General features: G+C 40.3%; 3 protein-coding genes across 3 annotated transcripts in view; 1 reads left to right on the top strand and 2 right to left on the bottom strand.

Annotated features, from left to right (window-relative positions):
- Positions 1-817: 817 nt before the first annotated feature.
- Positions 818-4,326, bottom strand: LOC136959228 (metallophosphoesterase 1-like). The gene is made up of 9 exons (XM_067253500.1): positions 3,885-4,326; positions 3,587-3,695; positions 3,403-3,506; positions 3,064-3,144; positions 2,520-2,628; positions 2,238-2,315; positions 2,034-2,156; positions 1,657-1,797; positions 818-1,568 (listed from the first exon to the last, which is right to left on the bottom strand). Exons 1-9 carry the CDS (start codon positions 4,124-4,126, stop codon positions 1,389-1,391), a joined length of 1,167 nt encoding a protein of 388 aa, XP_067109601.1. The 5' UTR covers positions 4,127-4,326; the 3' UTR covers positions 818-1,388.
- A 2,300-nt stretch (positions 4,327-6,626) lies between these two features.
- LOC136958983 (cathepsin Z) lies at positions 6,627-8,468 on the bottom strand. The gene is made up of 6 exons (XM_067253152.1): positions 8,316-8,468; positions 7,985-8,148; positions 7,574-7,753; positions 7,303-7,453; positions 6,971-7,136; positions 6,627-6,869 (listed from the first exon to the last, which is right to left on the bottom strand). The coding sequence occupies exons 1-6, from the start codon at positions 8,453-8,455 to the stop codon at positions 6,756-6,758; spliced, it is 915 nt and encodes a 304-aa protein (XP_067109253.1). The 5' UTR covers positions 8,456-8,468; the 3' UTR covers positions 6,627-6,755.
- A 4,731-nt stretch (positions 8,469-13,199) lies between these two features.
- Positions 13,200-14,971, top strand: part of LOC136958886 (piezo-type mechanosensitive ion channel component 2) — a 39,998-nt gene continuing 38,226 nt past the window's right edge. The window contains exon 1 of the mRNA XM_067253012.1: positions 13,200-13,263. Coding sequence (XP_067109113.1) covers positions 13,200-13,263 — 64 coding nt within the window. The remainder of the gene's footprint in view (positions 13,264-14,971) is intronic.

Genomic DNA, 14,971 nt, shown 5'->3' with positions numbered 1-14,971 from the left:
TTTTTCCTCCTTTTGTTTTGAATTTCACAGCTTTAAGAACATTGGAGATCCATTGAAAGTGTCCAAATTGCAACCTGGTGTTGTTTTAATAGGAACCAACTTTTTTCGATATGAAGTATGTCTGAAGTCTGTAAATGTGTGCGCATGTGTACATAAAACAAACATAGACTCACAGACACATTGTGTGTGTATGCGAGTGAGTGTACGTTGTGTGTAATCTTTTATAAATGTATGTACATGTAAATTTATAGGTCTATATAAATATATATGTACAATTATACATGTTTAATTATGTGTGTGCCTAGGTGTATACATACCTATGTATGTGTACGGTAAATATGTATACATACACACATAGGAAAGCATGATTAGAATGGAGATGAATAAATGAGAGCGTGCAATATTAGTAACTCTTTGGTCTTTTGGAGCCATACCCAATGGCACAGGCACTATGAATGTGTGAACAGCGCCCAACAAGACAAGCTCTTCTCCTTGTACAAACAGCATCAGCCTTTTCTTCTACAGTACACGTCTATCCTGAAAAGAGTGTGAACTGACTGGAGGTGTGAACCCTTGTTTGGCCTAGGAGGATGATTAAATGACATTTTTATTTTCTTTAAATAAAGAGGCACATTAGAGGACTTTGCGTTATTTCCATGTCGGTGTTGACCTGTGTGTGTATTTTCCTTCGTAAGGTTTTGATTGTATTTTTTTTAATCAAATCTAATTTGTATTAAGTAGGATGAAATATGAATAGTTTTGCACAGAGTAGACCTGTGTGTCTTACTGCCATATAATAATACTCCAATCTGGGCTCATTTAGCTTTATTTTATACTGTACATCAGAAATAATTTACTGTATAATAGTGGTGATTGGGGAGACAAATTTGGCACATAAAATCATCAGAAATACAAATTTGGCACATAAAATCATCAGAAATACAAATTTGGCACATAAAATCATCAGAAATATAAAGTTAAGAATGTGACTGTTCATACTTGTGCTTGTATCGGGAAACAGCATAAGTAGACATCAGGGACGTGAGAAGCTGGACCATAAATACATCACTGACAATGTCCGTGAGGGAGAGACGGCAGTCAAGTACACGGTCATCAGTCTAGATCAACGCATATTCACTTAAAAACAAGATATGTACAAACTCTGCTTGGCTCTTGTTGCAGTGGAACAACACATATCCCTCCATCGAAGGAGCGAAAAAAGTCCACTAGGAGGACAACATCCATGGCCCTCCAGAGGGTGAAGTTGCCCTTAGGCACTGGTCAAAGATCAGCATATCCGTATGTAGATAATCCTGTCCTCGTCACATCAGGACAGCCAACCTGACCTGAGACCAGTGACTGGGGGCGACATCACCCTACTCCTCTCGTCAGAGGGACTTGTGCTTCCCCAGAAGACACAGGCACTGAAGCAGGCCCTTCAGCCACAGACAGTGAGCCAGGAGAAGCAACAGCAGCCCCGCACCAGCTGAACAGTACAGGACAATGACCGTGCTCTCCTCAGGCAGGAAACACTTAGATAGAGCATAGCTGCCTGCTGAGAATGACCCCTGAGAGAGAGAAAGAGAGAAATAGTTAATCAGCTGAAAACGGCAACCACAGGAAGTGGATGGTCCGATCAGTGAGTAAGTTAGTCACCAGAATGAAGCTGGGGTTGTTGCGGTTCCTCCAGCTGAAGGAGGGCACACTGATCTCGGGGTACTTGTTGTCATGGAGAACTTCACATCCACTGTGAGTGTGACCACTCAAGACCAGACGGGGCTTGAACCACTGCAGCAACTAGGAAAAGAAAGGATCCAATGTAGTTAAACAACGCTTTTCACACTATTTTTGATCCATGTGGTATGGACCGTTGGCCTACTGCAGTTCCATGCTAAATGATCGTTGTTTCGCATCATACCAGGCCTCAGCTGCCACCTCACACACCTCCTAGGCTTGTGTACAAGCAATATAACAGGTGTAAGCACACGCAAAGAAAGGTTCGATCATGGAGGGACTCCATCACATGCACCTACCCTCTGGGAGGCTTCCTTAGACAACACATCATACTTCTCTCTGAACAGCAGATGGCGCTCTTCCGGAGGAGCGGCATCGACGCCTCGGCAGCTGGCGTCACTCATGCGGTACAGGGGGTAATGCTGTGGGGAGGGGGGGTTCCACACGTGTTCACGCTCGAGCCTCTGAAAGTCTCGCTGCTAAAGTGTATTGTGTGCATTTACCTGCATGACGATGGGCGGGGTAGGAGGATAGCTCTGTGAGTCCCTGCAGTACTCCTTTAATATGCTGGACTGAGTGTACTGTCGAAAAGGGTCGATCCATCAGGTTGGTATCTTTTACAATGCTTAATTCATCAACAGGAATGCCATTTCATGAATCTCTATTTAAGCCTTGGGTCCAGGCATCCACATACTGTACATGGAGAGTACATGGAGAGTACATTGTGACGCGGATTCAATCCGGATTCCTGTCAGAGCCAGAGTGTAGAGAGGGGTTGATCTAACCTGGAGAGAGCAGTTGAGGTCTTTAGACAGACGGAGTAGCTCCTTCTCTACAGCCTGGCATATGGGGCACCCATCGCCATGCAAGGCCACGCTATTCACCAACAAGAAGCTGGGGAAGCAGAGAAAACCACAGATGACTGTGTAACCGCGTTGAATAGGTAAAACTCGCTCAGTATAAAGAAAGAAATATTGCTGATTCGCGCCATTGAAGAGCTAGCTTTTGGTTAGGTAAGGGTGGCTGGTTAAAGCGGTGTTTGTAGAGACGGTCGTCCCATTCGCAAGTCAGGAGACCCGGGTTTGCACCCAAATATGGGCAGATCGGGAGGAAGCTCTACTGACGAGAGCAACGACAATGGCTTTTCACAACTAAACAGCCCATCCTTGAGAATGACAGCCCATCCTTGAGAATGACAATGTCAAATGCCAGCCCTATCATCTATACTAAAAACGATCGTGGTCCTTTTATTGTGAGAATGAAGAGAATGTTAGACACGTCAAGGGTACAACGTGTTAAAGTGTCCACACTGGGTTTCACGTTACTCACTTGACTCCTTTCTGGGTGATGATCCTGGTAGAGGTGGCATTGAAAACCTTCTCAAAGCGCTGTAACTTAAACCAGTCCATCCTGTTCAGGGGAAATGAAACAACAACCAGTCATTCGACATGGAATGGTTGTGCAGTATGTGCTCCTGTGTATCTGTTGCACTGTTTCCCAGTAAACACATTTGAAATCAATCAGTTGCCAGTTATCACCCGTGACAAAGGAGTTTGTCAAAAGTGTTTGTATTAGAAATCAATTCAATGAATAATTGACTTGACAGCAGTATCATGTACAGACTGAAATGAAAGACTCTGCGATCAAGACAAAAGAGTCCCAGCTTACTCATAGTGGAAGCCTATATCATGGTTTCCAACCAGAACTATTAGTTCTGTTTCACTGGGGTGCCTGAACATTCGCTGGAATCGCCGTACATCATCCTCCCAGTCCTGGTGAATGTGAGACATAGACGCGTTACTTATTTCATATTCAACATAATCTGATCTATAGAGCAACTGTGGGCACATGCCTTAGGTGAGCTCCACTTTCCCTCATCGAAAATATCCCCCAGTATGAACACGACCTCTGGTCTCAGCAACCACAGCGCAGTCTGGAAAGACCTCTCCATTTGCCATTCCCTGTGTGGTACGGACACATGTCAGGTCACCCATCATGTTAACACATTGTGTTATTGTTGACAACTGAGCAATTCTGCTTTATCAACATCAGCTGCCTCGGAAGTCTAAGTCATTTACGGATCTAAAGACATCCATAAGCAAAACGTAGTCACATACATACATACATACATATTCAAACGTGTTTATTACCTTCGCAATTTATCAAACCAGTGTCCTCCGATAGCTCCAAGGAGATGAGTGTCTGAAAGCACCATTGCGCGTAGAGTTGAAGCCGCTGGCTGTCCGTCTCCTCCTCGAACATTGTCTATCTTCGGCCAAGAACACTTCAATATGGCAGGGAAATATATGAGGTATTCACAGAAGAGAAAAACACTTGAAACCACTCCAAACAAAACAATTACAGCGGTCCATTTGGCGCTAAACCCCGGCATATCTGTATTGTTTGTCTCTTTGCATGCCCTGTACTGGCGCACTGATGGAGCGATTCATTTCCCCTTTCACCAGAATTTCAGCATGACAGTTATTGCATTGCATTGTTCAGAATTGCATAGAATAATTTGTTATCGATATAAACTAATCCAAAATTATTTTCTTCGAACTGATGACAGCATGGGCCTGTGAACTTGATTTCGCAATAGGTCTCTGACATTCACGGATTCGCAGAGTGGGTGGGGGTGGGGTGTCGGTGGGGGTGCTCTCTCTCTCTGTCACCACTTCCGGAGAGAGGAATAAACTACAGTTAGGTCCATAAGTATTTGGACATTGACACAATTTTCATCATTTTGGCTCTGTATACCACCACAATGGATTTGAAATGAAACAATCAAGATGTGCTTTAAGTGCAGACTTTCAGCTTTAATTTCAGGGTATTTACATCCAAATCAGGTGAACGGTGTAGGAATTACAACACATTTTATATGTGCCCCCCCCCCCCCTTTTTAAGGGACCAAAAGTAATTGGACAATTGGCTGCTCAGCTGTTCCATGGCCAGGTGTATGTTATTCCCTCATAAAGGGAGTTCGTTATTTCATTGACAAGGAGCAGATAAAAGGACTACACATTACAGGTGTTGTGCCATCTGATGCACGGCTCTCTGGAGAGGCACCCCCTCCGCAGGAGTGCGCGCGAACCACTCGGAATCAAAAAGTGAAGCAGGAAATATACCCCAGCTATGATTACCAAAGGAAAGGTGTTTTGTTTAGCAGGTTCAAAGTATTTCACATAGCTTTTCATACAAATGTATAGGTTGTCGTGGCCCAAAACTGTATGAGACTACCATTACTGAACTAGTTGTTTATTCTGAAGTGAACTAGCATTGACCTAAAGAACATGACACAGTACATAACAAGATCTTAGTTACCTAAGACGAACTGATCAAAGGTTAGACCAAGACAGGCCATAACTGACCAGATACACCCAGATACTTAGAAGATGGAAAGTAACACCTGACGTGTAATCAACCAGGGACAATGACTGAACAAGTTAGTTGGACTTGGAGAACACTCCCTGCCCTAAAACTATGAATAAATATGCCTTTTTTAACCCTTGTGCTGCCTTCGGGTCACATGACCCAAAGGTTTATAACGAACCATCGTTGTGTTTACCCAATTTTACCCAATACAAAAACAAATAAAAATAATTTTCTTTTAACCTTTGCAATGTGGGGGGTTAACAGAAAATGCTTCACTTTGTTTTTGTATGACGTAAATTTGTCGCAATACGACGGTGGGTCACAATGACTGATGGGTCAGAATGACCCGAAGATAACACAAGGGTTAATATAGGAAATATTACTCTTATTGTTTAAGTCAATGAAATAAATGAAAAAATAAAACATAAGAATCCCCCACCTACTATGGACTATTCTGTTTTCAGACTTGTCCAACCTATACATACACATGTATTGATATTAAATGTATGCTATTAAATGTACATAATGCTGGGGTAGAAGGGAAGAAACGTATGCGGGGGGACAGCATTTCATGGCAGGCCTCGTTTTCCATTTGATGTAAATGCAATGCACCCCCTGCTAACTCTGACTAGGAAAGTGTAACATGGCTGAAATTTACTCTGGTTACACATACTAGTCCCCTTAGTGTACAGTAAGAATCATTTGATGCTGGGATATACAGAACAGACATTAGAGGGGGGTGCATTTCATGGCAGGCTTGTATTCTTTCTTGCCATGAAATGCACCTCCTGCTAGCACTGACTATGGAAGTGTCACATGCCTTAAACTTACTAAATATATAATATATAAATATAATGACCAATCAAGCAAGTAATTTGATGGTTAGAGGCTGAAATCAGGTTTTTCAGATTTGGTGACAAAACTAGATGCCTTAGATCAAAGACAATTTGAGGATTTAACCAAGGATTTATTTGAGCAGAGTGGTGGTATTAGCCTTTAAATTATTCAGACAGAGATAATCAAGATTAGCTTACTACCACATGGCTTACCAGTAAACAGATTCCAGGAGTTACAGCTAACCAGAAAATGTACAATATTGCTTTGCAGCCCTGTTCACATTTTTTTAATAGTCTTACATTTTACATTTTTGTGCAATTAGGTGACTATGTCCTATCTCTTTCTATGTTTTCCTTTTTGCCTTTTAATGAACAGTATTAGGAGCAACAGTTGGTTATTTGTTTATGTAGAATATCAGAGCCTTCATGCAAAGAAGGCTTGGGCTTCCTCTTGCACTGGCAGTTCAGTGAAGAAGGTTGCAAACTGCATGACATATACAAACAAACATATTGTAAACAATATCATTTGATTTCTTTCAGTAAAGGTCTTGTAAAAAATCTGCAGTAAAACTAAATGGTGGATTTGAACAACTATGTGACCATGATCCTGTGTTTACAGTGAGTTGTTTAGCTTAAGTGTTTTGTGTTCCAGTGTTAACATTTGGATGAGGGGAAAGTTTCGTTCTTCTCATGCAATGATGAAACAATTCCCCATTACCAGTGGATAGTTTATTTCCTTAAATTGTGAATTTATATGAAAAAAGTCCCTTTGCTTAAGGATTTTGAATGTACAATTGTGTAGACTGATTTCCACTATGTTATGATGGGGTCTCCATATGCACATTTCTTTTCAACTGCCAGGTTGTAAAAGTTGCCTTTTCCTCCCTTGTAGGCACTAGTGACGATTCGTGCCCATCCATATTCTCCCTGAAAGTAAAAAAACAAACACATGTACCCTTTAAGTACAAGCACAAGCTGAATGCCCCCAAGGATGGTGAACAGATCTTGGAGATGCCGGGGAGACTCACCCAAGGTTCTCCCCATGAGTTCCTGACCACCCAGTACTCTGTCCCATCCTCAGTCACACCCCAGCCCGCCACAGATATTATGTGGTTCATGAGTGAAAGAGCGTGGAATTCTGCAAATAGCCCTCCGGTGTACGCCTCCAAGCCAGCAGTGGCCATTACTCCACAGCTAAGAGACAAGATACAGTCTAGATGTAATGTGGCACAATACATAAATCACAATTGGGATTTTTCTGAAATCATTTAAGAGCATACAGTATCATATCGTATTTTTATATATTTAGTACAAAGTCAAATATATAGCTTTCATTGTATTGCTAAAGGAGGAGGCTTGCCTGATGGGCCCATTAGTGTAGATCTCTGCTTTCATCTTGTCCCTGCCAGACACTTCTCCATAGTCTCCTACTTTCCATAGTGTGTAGTTCTTCACAATGTCACATGACTCAAAGAAAGAGCATGTGCCACACTGGTTGAACAGCTCACATTCTGTTAGTCGGTGACAGGATGTTTCCTATTTCATTAATATGTCAAAGCAATAGATTTAAGAACAAACAAAGCTATAACATGATTTGATAGGAATATATATAGAGATAAGATCTGCGTTACTCTGATTTTTGGCCTGGTAGTTATTGCACGTTTCATCAGGGATTCCTTTCTCGTGCGCGTAGGCGTACACTCCCAGATGATCCCCTCCGTAGCAGGATCCTGCCCTTCCACAGTCAATCACATTCTGGACTGACAGGTATGCAGACGGCCAGGTTCCTTTTCGTTTGATGTTTATTCGGTCTTGAATAGAAATGAAGAACACAAAACAATGCGCTTGATATCGCCTTATGTTACTCATAACATACACATCTTATTTCTGTCCAACTGGCAACAATTTTACGTGTTTATTTTCACGTTACTAGTATTCTTGATGCGTCACAAAAGTTAACTGTTAGAAAAGTTACACTTCGCAAATTGTGGCAGGGAGACACACGACTTGGTTTATTAGTGATTTCATGATGACAGTGGTACCTGCGAGGGCACTGGTTGCTCCCATGGCCCAGCACGAACCGCAATACTGTGGAATATGTTGGTTGCGCGTGATGCTCACATAATTTTTGCCATCGATGCTTCTCCAGTCCCAAGTTAATGGGAGATCGGAGATGTTCACATACTCGTGAGGTCGGGGGTATGTCCTGCAAATTAAACCATGTAGTCTATTAATAATGTATGACGCATCCTAGGCACTCCTTTTTTTGACAATCAATGAATACTTCAGTTGGGGCCAGGAACAATAAAGTGGAAGAAAATACCACAATACATGGTTGGAATTTTGTCACAATTCTAGTTGAACAATGCTTACTTTACATTGCTTGGCCTATTGTCCCTGATGTGTTTGTAACATGATTCGGAGAGTTTGTTCATGTCATTCCCAACCACAACCTTTAAAAATAAAAAACCTTGTAAAAAAGACAACAACAACAATGTGATAGGCGACGCCATGTTTCCCCGTGTCTTCTTTGGCAGAAGTCTGAATCCAGACTTGCAGACACTGCCCTCTATCAATAGACGGCCGAACAACAGCTCATGAGGTTTGGCTGCTGTGATTCCAGATGATCAGATCCATTATAGTTGTAATCAGAGGCGTTGTCAGACATAAAACTACTGGGGTGCACCGGCCCCTACTTCATATCCCTTTTTTCTTTCAACCTTGCTGTGCACAATGCACTACTAGTCTATAGAAACTCCCCCTGGCTTAACCCACTATACAACAGTTCAGGGACGCAAGTTTGATATCAGCTTTGGCAAGGACATCAATAGCTAATGCAAGCGTGCATTTTTCATTTGCATGCTTCATGTTATATTGTTTTTATGTTTTAGTCAAAATAAGATGAATGGTAGGCCTATAATTTAGAAACTATCTTTAGTTTTGTAATTCTTTTCTTAGCCTACCTCAATTCTGACTTGTGTGCCAAGTCCGACACCTGGGCGTATTCCAGAAAGCAGGTCATGTGACATACCCGGATAAGTTAACTCCCCAGCTGACACCCAGCATTGTAGCAACATTGCTGGTGGGTTAATTTACCCGATTATGTTGCATAACCTGCTTTCTGGAATACCCCCCTGGACTTCTGTGTCCGTGCTGCAGTGGCTATTTGGCAAGCTCAGAAGAGTGCGCTGACATGGAATTCTGGAATACTTTTACAAGCATTGATTGGGATACTGTGTTAATTTTTTTCCGGGATTATCAATCTCAATTAATGCACTGACTAATGAAGTAAATTGTTCAAACTCAAACTTTAGATTTTACTGGGGCACAGCAGATTTATACTGGGGCACGTGCCCCAGTAAAAAGAGTCTGACGACACCCCTGGTTGTAATGTAATTGTTTTTAAGACGTTTAGTTCTGCTTGCTCACAGTCTGCAGTTTGTGTAGGAATACAATGGCCCCACTCGTTCTGCTTCCTCGTTCACTTCCTTTATGTGTGTGTTTCTTTTACATCCAATATCCAGCATACAGAGTACCTCAAAACTCTTGCACAGACAAACGCAGTCATGAATAGATTTTCCATACTCAACATGAAACTTGTAAAACCATATCCAAACCCTATGAACAACAGAGTGCATTTCCTAATGTACAATTAAACTGGAAGGCTTGGATGTCCTAGGTAATTGTTAACTATATTAAAGTGACCAGTTGAGGTCTTCATGAACAATGTACAGCTCTTACGGCGGAGTTAGATGAGAAACCCATCCCCACTTAAGGATTTGTGATGTTGGAAGTTCTATTAATGACAAATAGCCTATAATCAAATTGCATGTACATTAGGTAGGTAATGAACACTACAGGAGTATAACACTAATTATTAAAATGTCATGTAGTATTGTGTATCGTTTTATTGTTTGTCTTTACATGATGGTTCATTTTGATATTTAGATATTTACTTTGCAACTAGTAACTATAAAACACCATGCACATCATAATATTACATGAATTTAAAGGTATCTATGCAATTGACAACCTTCAAAATACAACAGGGAAGATACAAATGACTATGCTATGATCAGTGTATGTATTGCAACAATATATTGATGTTGTAAAAATGTCCCTGCAACTAAACAACAACCTCAAGGTTGGCAGGGCTGGGGGGTTCAATGTAGATGACCCTTGGTCTCTGGGTGCTGTGCTGAGAGCTATGACTACTGAACACTCTGAACAGGAACTTGCTAAGATACACAAACAAGCTTCAATAATGCAGGACTTTAAATGCCAACCCAGTCCCATGATAAATCTAAACGTAGTAAATGTTTTAAGATATGATGTTGTTTTACTCAACATAGGCTGCTTTTAAATAGCCATACTTGATGATAGGGTAAACATCCTGAACTAACTGGATGCATTAACAGGAAGTTTATGACTGAGTTGCGACAATATACCTTGACGCGTAATTGCTTTATCGATTAAAACTGCATCATCCATCAATCGATTTAGATTTTCAGAAGTCTACATAAACATAAGAAAAGAGTAGTATATTCAGATCAATAACTATAACTATACAATAGACATCAGTCATATGCAAAAGTTATGCAATGCAATATTGTGTTAATCAATATAAACCAAGTGAGATTGACTGCTTGTTGACATTTTGATTTGAATAATATTCGTTTTATGATTTAAAGCCATCGTTAAGTGTTGACGAGATTAGATGGATTGAGAGTTGATGTCTGACATCTCTCAGGATGTGAACCTTTAGCTTAGGGTGTGCAAAGTGTATGTCAAATGGATCCATGTTTAATTGAACACAGTTGCAGATCCCACACACTTTGTCTCCAAGTGGTAATTATTTTTGCATCTGTGACTTCCTTTGGTACATAAGTTTCCTGGTCAAAGAGTGGTACACCATGAGTCGTAAACTAGCAATATAAGGTCCCACAGTGAAATGTGAGTCATTAGGAATTGTATTACTTATCCTAACTTGGGAACTTTTGATTAACACCCACATCATGCACTGATGTTTTTATTTTCTTTGGAGGTGTTTCCTTTGAGACCATCTTGACCTTTCAACAATTCTGAGATTTGTTGCTGTTAAAAACATTTCCTAACATTGGATTTGATCAGTAATGGGCGAACAGGATTTCACTCAGATGCCTGAGACATACAAACCATAAACTATTCATGTCACAGAGAGCTCTAGATTCAATATAAATGAAGCCAGTTATCGCGCACCTTTATCTTTGCCAAACGTTAAAATCTAATTTTATATGTTTATTTTGCTGTAAATTTCCCTGCCTGATGACGTGTTCTCAAGGAGACTTATATCCTCCGACATGTATATGTTTTATCTGGATGTGCATTGGAGAAAAACACAGAGACAGGATGTTTCACATTCCTTCCGACCAGGACTGAGTACCTGAAGCTGCCCCCTCTGGCTCAATAACTCCCTCTTAAGGAATTGATGAATAATGGATCAAAGCAAATGGTTGCTTAAGATATCCATCTATTTGATAGACTGAGAATGAGAATAAGGCTGATCTTCAAACAATAGCAACAAAATCAATGTCTAACATTTTTGAAGTATTGATTAGGAGGATGCTGCTCAAGCACAATGTAGAATGACTTGAAACTCCCTGGACATCAATGTCATTTTAAATGAACCATCTTAGCTTTGAACTGGGAATCAACCCCCAACTATACAAATGATAACTTCTCCATTACCATTTGTTTAATACACGTATATAATAGTGATTATTCATGGTGCTACATGTTGTAAAGTTAAATGCTCTACAGGTGCTCATTTCTGTGTTCTGTTTTAGATATTTATCGCTGGGGTCTAAAAGGCCCTCCTATGATGCATTTATAGACCTAATGGTCTAATGCACCTCGGAGGATATACCAGAATATGTATCACCATGTCAATAAGTAAGTAGGCTACACAGGCAAATAATTCATGTACATTAAAAGTGACTCAGCGTAAGACTAATTTACACAGAATCCCCGTTTTACAGGTGCAGGTTTACTAAACCAACTGTCAACAACGTAGGCTACGTATATATTTTTTTTTCGCTATATATTCCCCACATGTGCTATTTGTTTGTTAATTTATGCGCCAATGATCAGTGGTGATATAATGACAAGACAAAATCAGAGCTTGTTTTGCTAGAATGTTTTTACTACTTAGTAAACTCATATTCACTACAAAGCTGCAACCATAGGTGTCGCTGTCTTTACTCTTTGTAATACTGGGGTTTACACCGTTACTGGAATTTCAAATAATAGAATGTAGCTTTGCACCAAAAATAATAATAAAATACAAAGAAGATTAAACTCAAATCTTACATTTCATATAAGAAATCTAGAAACGTTTCAAACACCTGCTACACTGCATAGATGTATGTTTCAATTAACACAAACGAATCACTCTTTAACAATAACAACAATATTGTAATATATTTCTGAATCAGATGCATTGGAACTGATCTACTCCCTGACTCCTTATGTCTTTGACGTATTGGGCTTCTAGCGGTTCTTGGGATGGAGTTATCGTGGGGAGTTACAGGAAAGGGTCCCACCTCTTGCTCCTAATTATCAGAGAGCAAACCGTTTACTCACTGTAAACCTCTGAATGGCTACCACAGCTGTCAGTCAGAAGGTGGTCCACAGTTAAACCAGAAGTCGGAAAGTCACATTTCTCCAGTGCGTCAAAACCAAAGACCGGGGAAGATGGACTTTTTGTTAGGATTCTTATGAACCACAGTTCCTTTTTTGGGGGTAAACCAGCTAATATACCCACACTACCTTGAAAACCTGTTGACTGACTTTGGAGATAGCCTGTTGTGATATAGCTCGCGCACTGTTACTACTGTGCGCGCACCTGAGGCAGGAGATAATGTATGTATAGTCTGACCATGTTGTGAATTAGAAACATTAAGTTTTCAACTGTGGGAACAGTTGATTTATGAAAGCATTAATTTAATCATGCAGTCCGATAAAATTGCTGGTGTGGAGACGCTTGATAAAGGTAACGCTTCTACATTTGGAATAGTTGAGAAGATTGTCAAGACAACCGGTGGACAGATGTTGCCGTATGGACCACTAGTCTGGAAGGCTCTACTAAATGCACCTGCATAATGCCGTCATGCATGGGTTTTAAGAGAGAAGGGGACTTTTTAACAGGGAAGCCAGAAACCAGTGCGTGAGACTACCCTTTCCAAGTTTACTTGGTTACAATAAACGCTTTCCAAAGAGATGGCTTCCGAAGTGGTGTGTGGACTGATCTTCAGATTACTCCTTCCAGTATGTCTAGCTTCAGGTAAGTTGATCTTGTCACCAGGTTATGCATATCGGCTGAAAATGGCCAAAATCAAGGTAGTGGCTAAATCAGCTACAAACTCCCCCATCCAGGTTGCTTGTAAAGTTGTGACAGTATTGGGCCAATTATACTTAGAAGTCTCCATTTTATTTATTGTGTTGTAGTATTATTGTATGTAGATGTTGTGTTCAATTGCTATGAAGTTATTAAAAAACAACAACAACGATTGTAATCACATTTCTCCTACATAATTCACCCATAATTATTTTTATTCACATGCACTTTCCTATTTCCTGTACTAAAGCCTGTACTACAATTCTAGCCTAAGAATCTAGCTGAAGACTTCATTTGCGTGTTTGTATCCTTGAAACAACACTATATATTTATTTGATATAATTTTAAACTTTACTTTATATTCGTCTGGCAGACAAGCATACAGTTTCTCATGATTGTATCCATGATTGTATCCTGGCTTTACAGTGTCTCACTGGAGTTAACATTTAATTATTCATAAAATGTGTTTCTCTTAAATGTGGGTGTAATAATTGACACCCTGAGGGCGAGAAGCTTAGTAAAGTCTTTGTTAACACCCAGCCTTAGGGACATGTTTTGCTACTGATACATATGGGAATTTAAAAATATTGATCTGCTGCATGTACTTAGCCTTTAGACTGATTTGATAGCATTTGTAATCCCTATTGATCATTTGTGTCTTAAATTATGTTGTAAATAGATCCATGTTGGATCCCTGTTGGGCTGTGATTGTGAAACTATATTTATTTATCAATTAATACAAAGGTTAATCTTGCTATTAAGCATGCTATTAGTATGTAATGTCAGTGGTTACATTCACAGAGGTTTACCCTATGTGTCAGGATCAAGTTGTACTGCGGTAAGCCACGATGAAACAGTATTAACGCATAACCAATAATGAGGTTTCACCATGGTGAGTGTAAGCTGTGGCTGAGCTGCACCAGGGTGCTTGCTGGAGATAAGCCCCGGTCAGTATGACCATAATGCATCACTTGACAGTCTGAGTTCAGCCTTCTTTTCTAGAAGCAATTGTGAGGCTATGCAGAGTCTCCATTAATTCGTGGAAAGTCGTTTTAACAGTATGAATTAATAATGCAGTTGTACGGGGGAGAAGAATTGCCTTCCCGTTATCGTAAACACATCTTTAATATTTTATGTTTTTTCAAAGTGCCAATAAGCAGGAGTCAGTCACAAGAAGATCTAACAGTTGTTGAAATTAAAGACAGAGCAGTCGGTTTTGCAACATATGGGATGAGATTGTCCATCACATATGAGATTGTTCGTATTGATACACCCTTATTGATAACAAAAAGTCAAGTTTTATGCCATTTGGATGTTATTTCACGTGAGTGTAAATATAATAATTAATATTAGTTATGACATCAAAATGCAAGATGAGTTTCAGAGTTCCTGTCCGGTTTTGAATGTGAAACACCACAACAGGTGTTGTTAGGTGACAGTCATCACTCAGCTCTTTTATGCATGTGTGTGTGTGTTTGAGGGTGTGTGTGTCAGAGAGACAGAGACAGAGAGAAAGAAAGAGTGTCCGGTGATGCAGTGAGAGCCTCTTTCCCTCTTCCCCCAGGTACTGTGAAAGAGGCAGAGAGCAAAAGAGAAAGGGAGAGAGAGAGAAGTGACGTTGCTTCTCCTGTGTTCCCTGTTGCTCGTCTGACAT

The sequence above is a fragment of the Osmerus mordax genome, chromosome 16, assembly GCF_038355195.1.
Source record: "Osmerus mordax isolate fOsmMor3 chromosome 16, fOsmMor3.pri, whole genome shotgun sequence".
In the NCBI taxonomy this organism is placed as follows: domain Eukaryota; kingdom Metazoa; phylum Chordata; class Actinopteri; order Osmeriformes; family Osmeridae; genus Osmerus; species Osmerus mordax.
This window is presented reverse-complemented; position numbering and strand designations above follow the sequence as displayed.

Excerpts from the sequence above, each read along its gene's own strand:
- LOC136959228 (XM_067253500.1), bottom strand. The coding sequence starts at position 4,126 with ATGCCGGGGTTTAGCGCCAAATGGACCGCTGTAATTGTTTTGTTTGGA. Across the intron at positions 3,696-3,884 it reads TGGTTTGATAAATTGCGAAG|GGAATGGCAAATGGAGAGGT; the intron begins GTAATAAACACG and ends CGTACCACACAG. Across the intron at positions 2,629-3,063 it reads ATCACCCAGAAAGGAGTCAA|CTTCTTGTTGGTGAATAGCG; the intron begins GTGAGTAACGTG and ends CTGCTTCCCCAG.
- LOC136958983 (XM_067253152.1), bottom strand. The coding sequence starts at position 8,455 with ATGGCGTCGCCTATCACATTGTTGTTGTTGTCTTTTTTACAAGGTTTT. Across the intron at positions 8,149-8,315 it reads AATAGGCCAAGCAATGTAAA|GACATACCCCCGACCTCACG; the intron begins GTAAGCATTGTT and ends TTTAATTTGCAG. Across the intron at positions 7,454-7,573 it reads CTACCAGGCCAAAAATCAGA|AATGTGAGCTGTTCAACCAG; the intron begins GTAACGCAGATC and ends ACCGACTAACAG.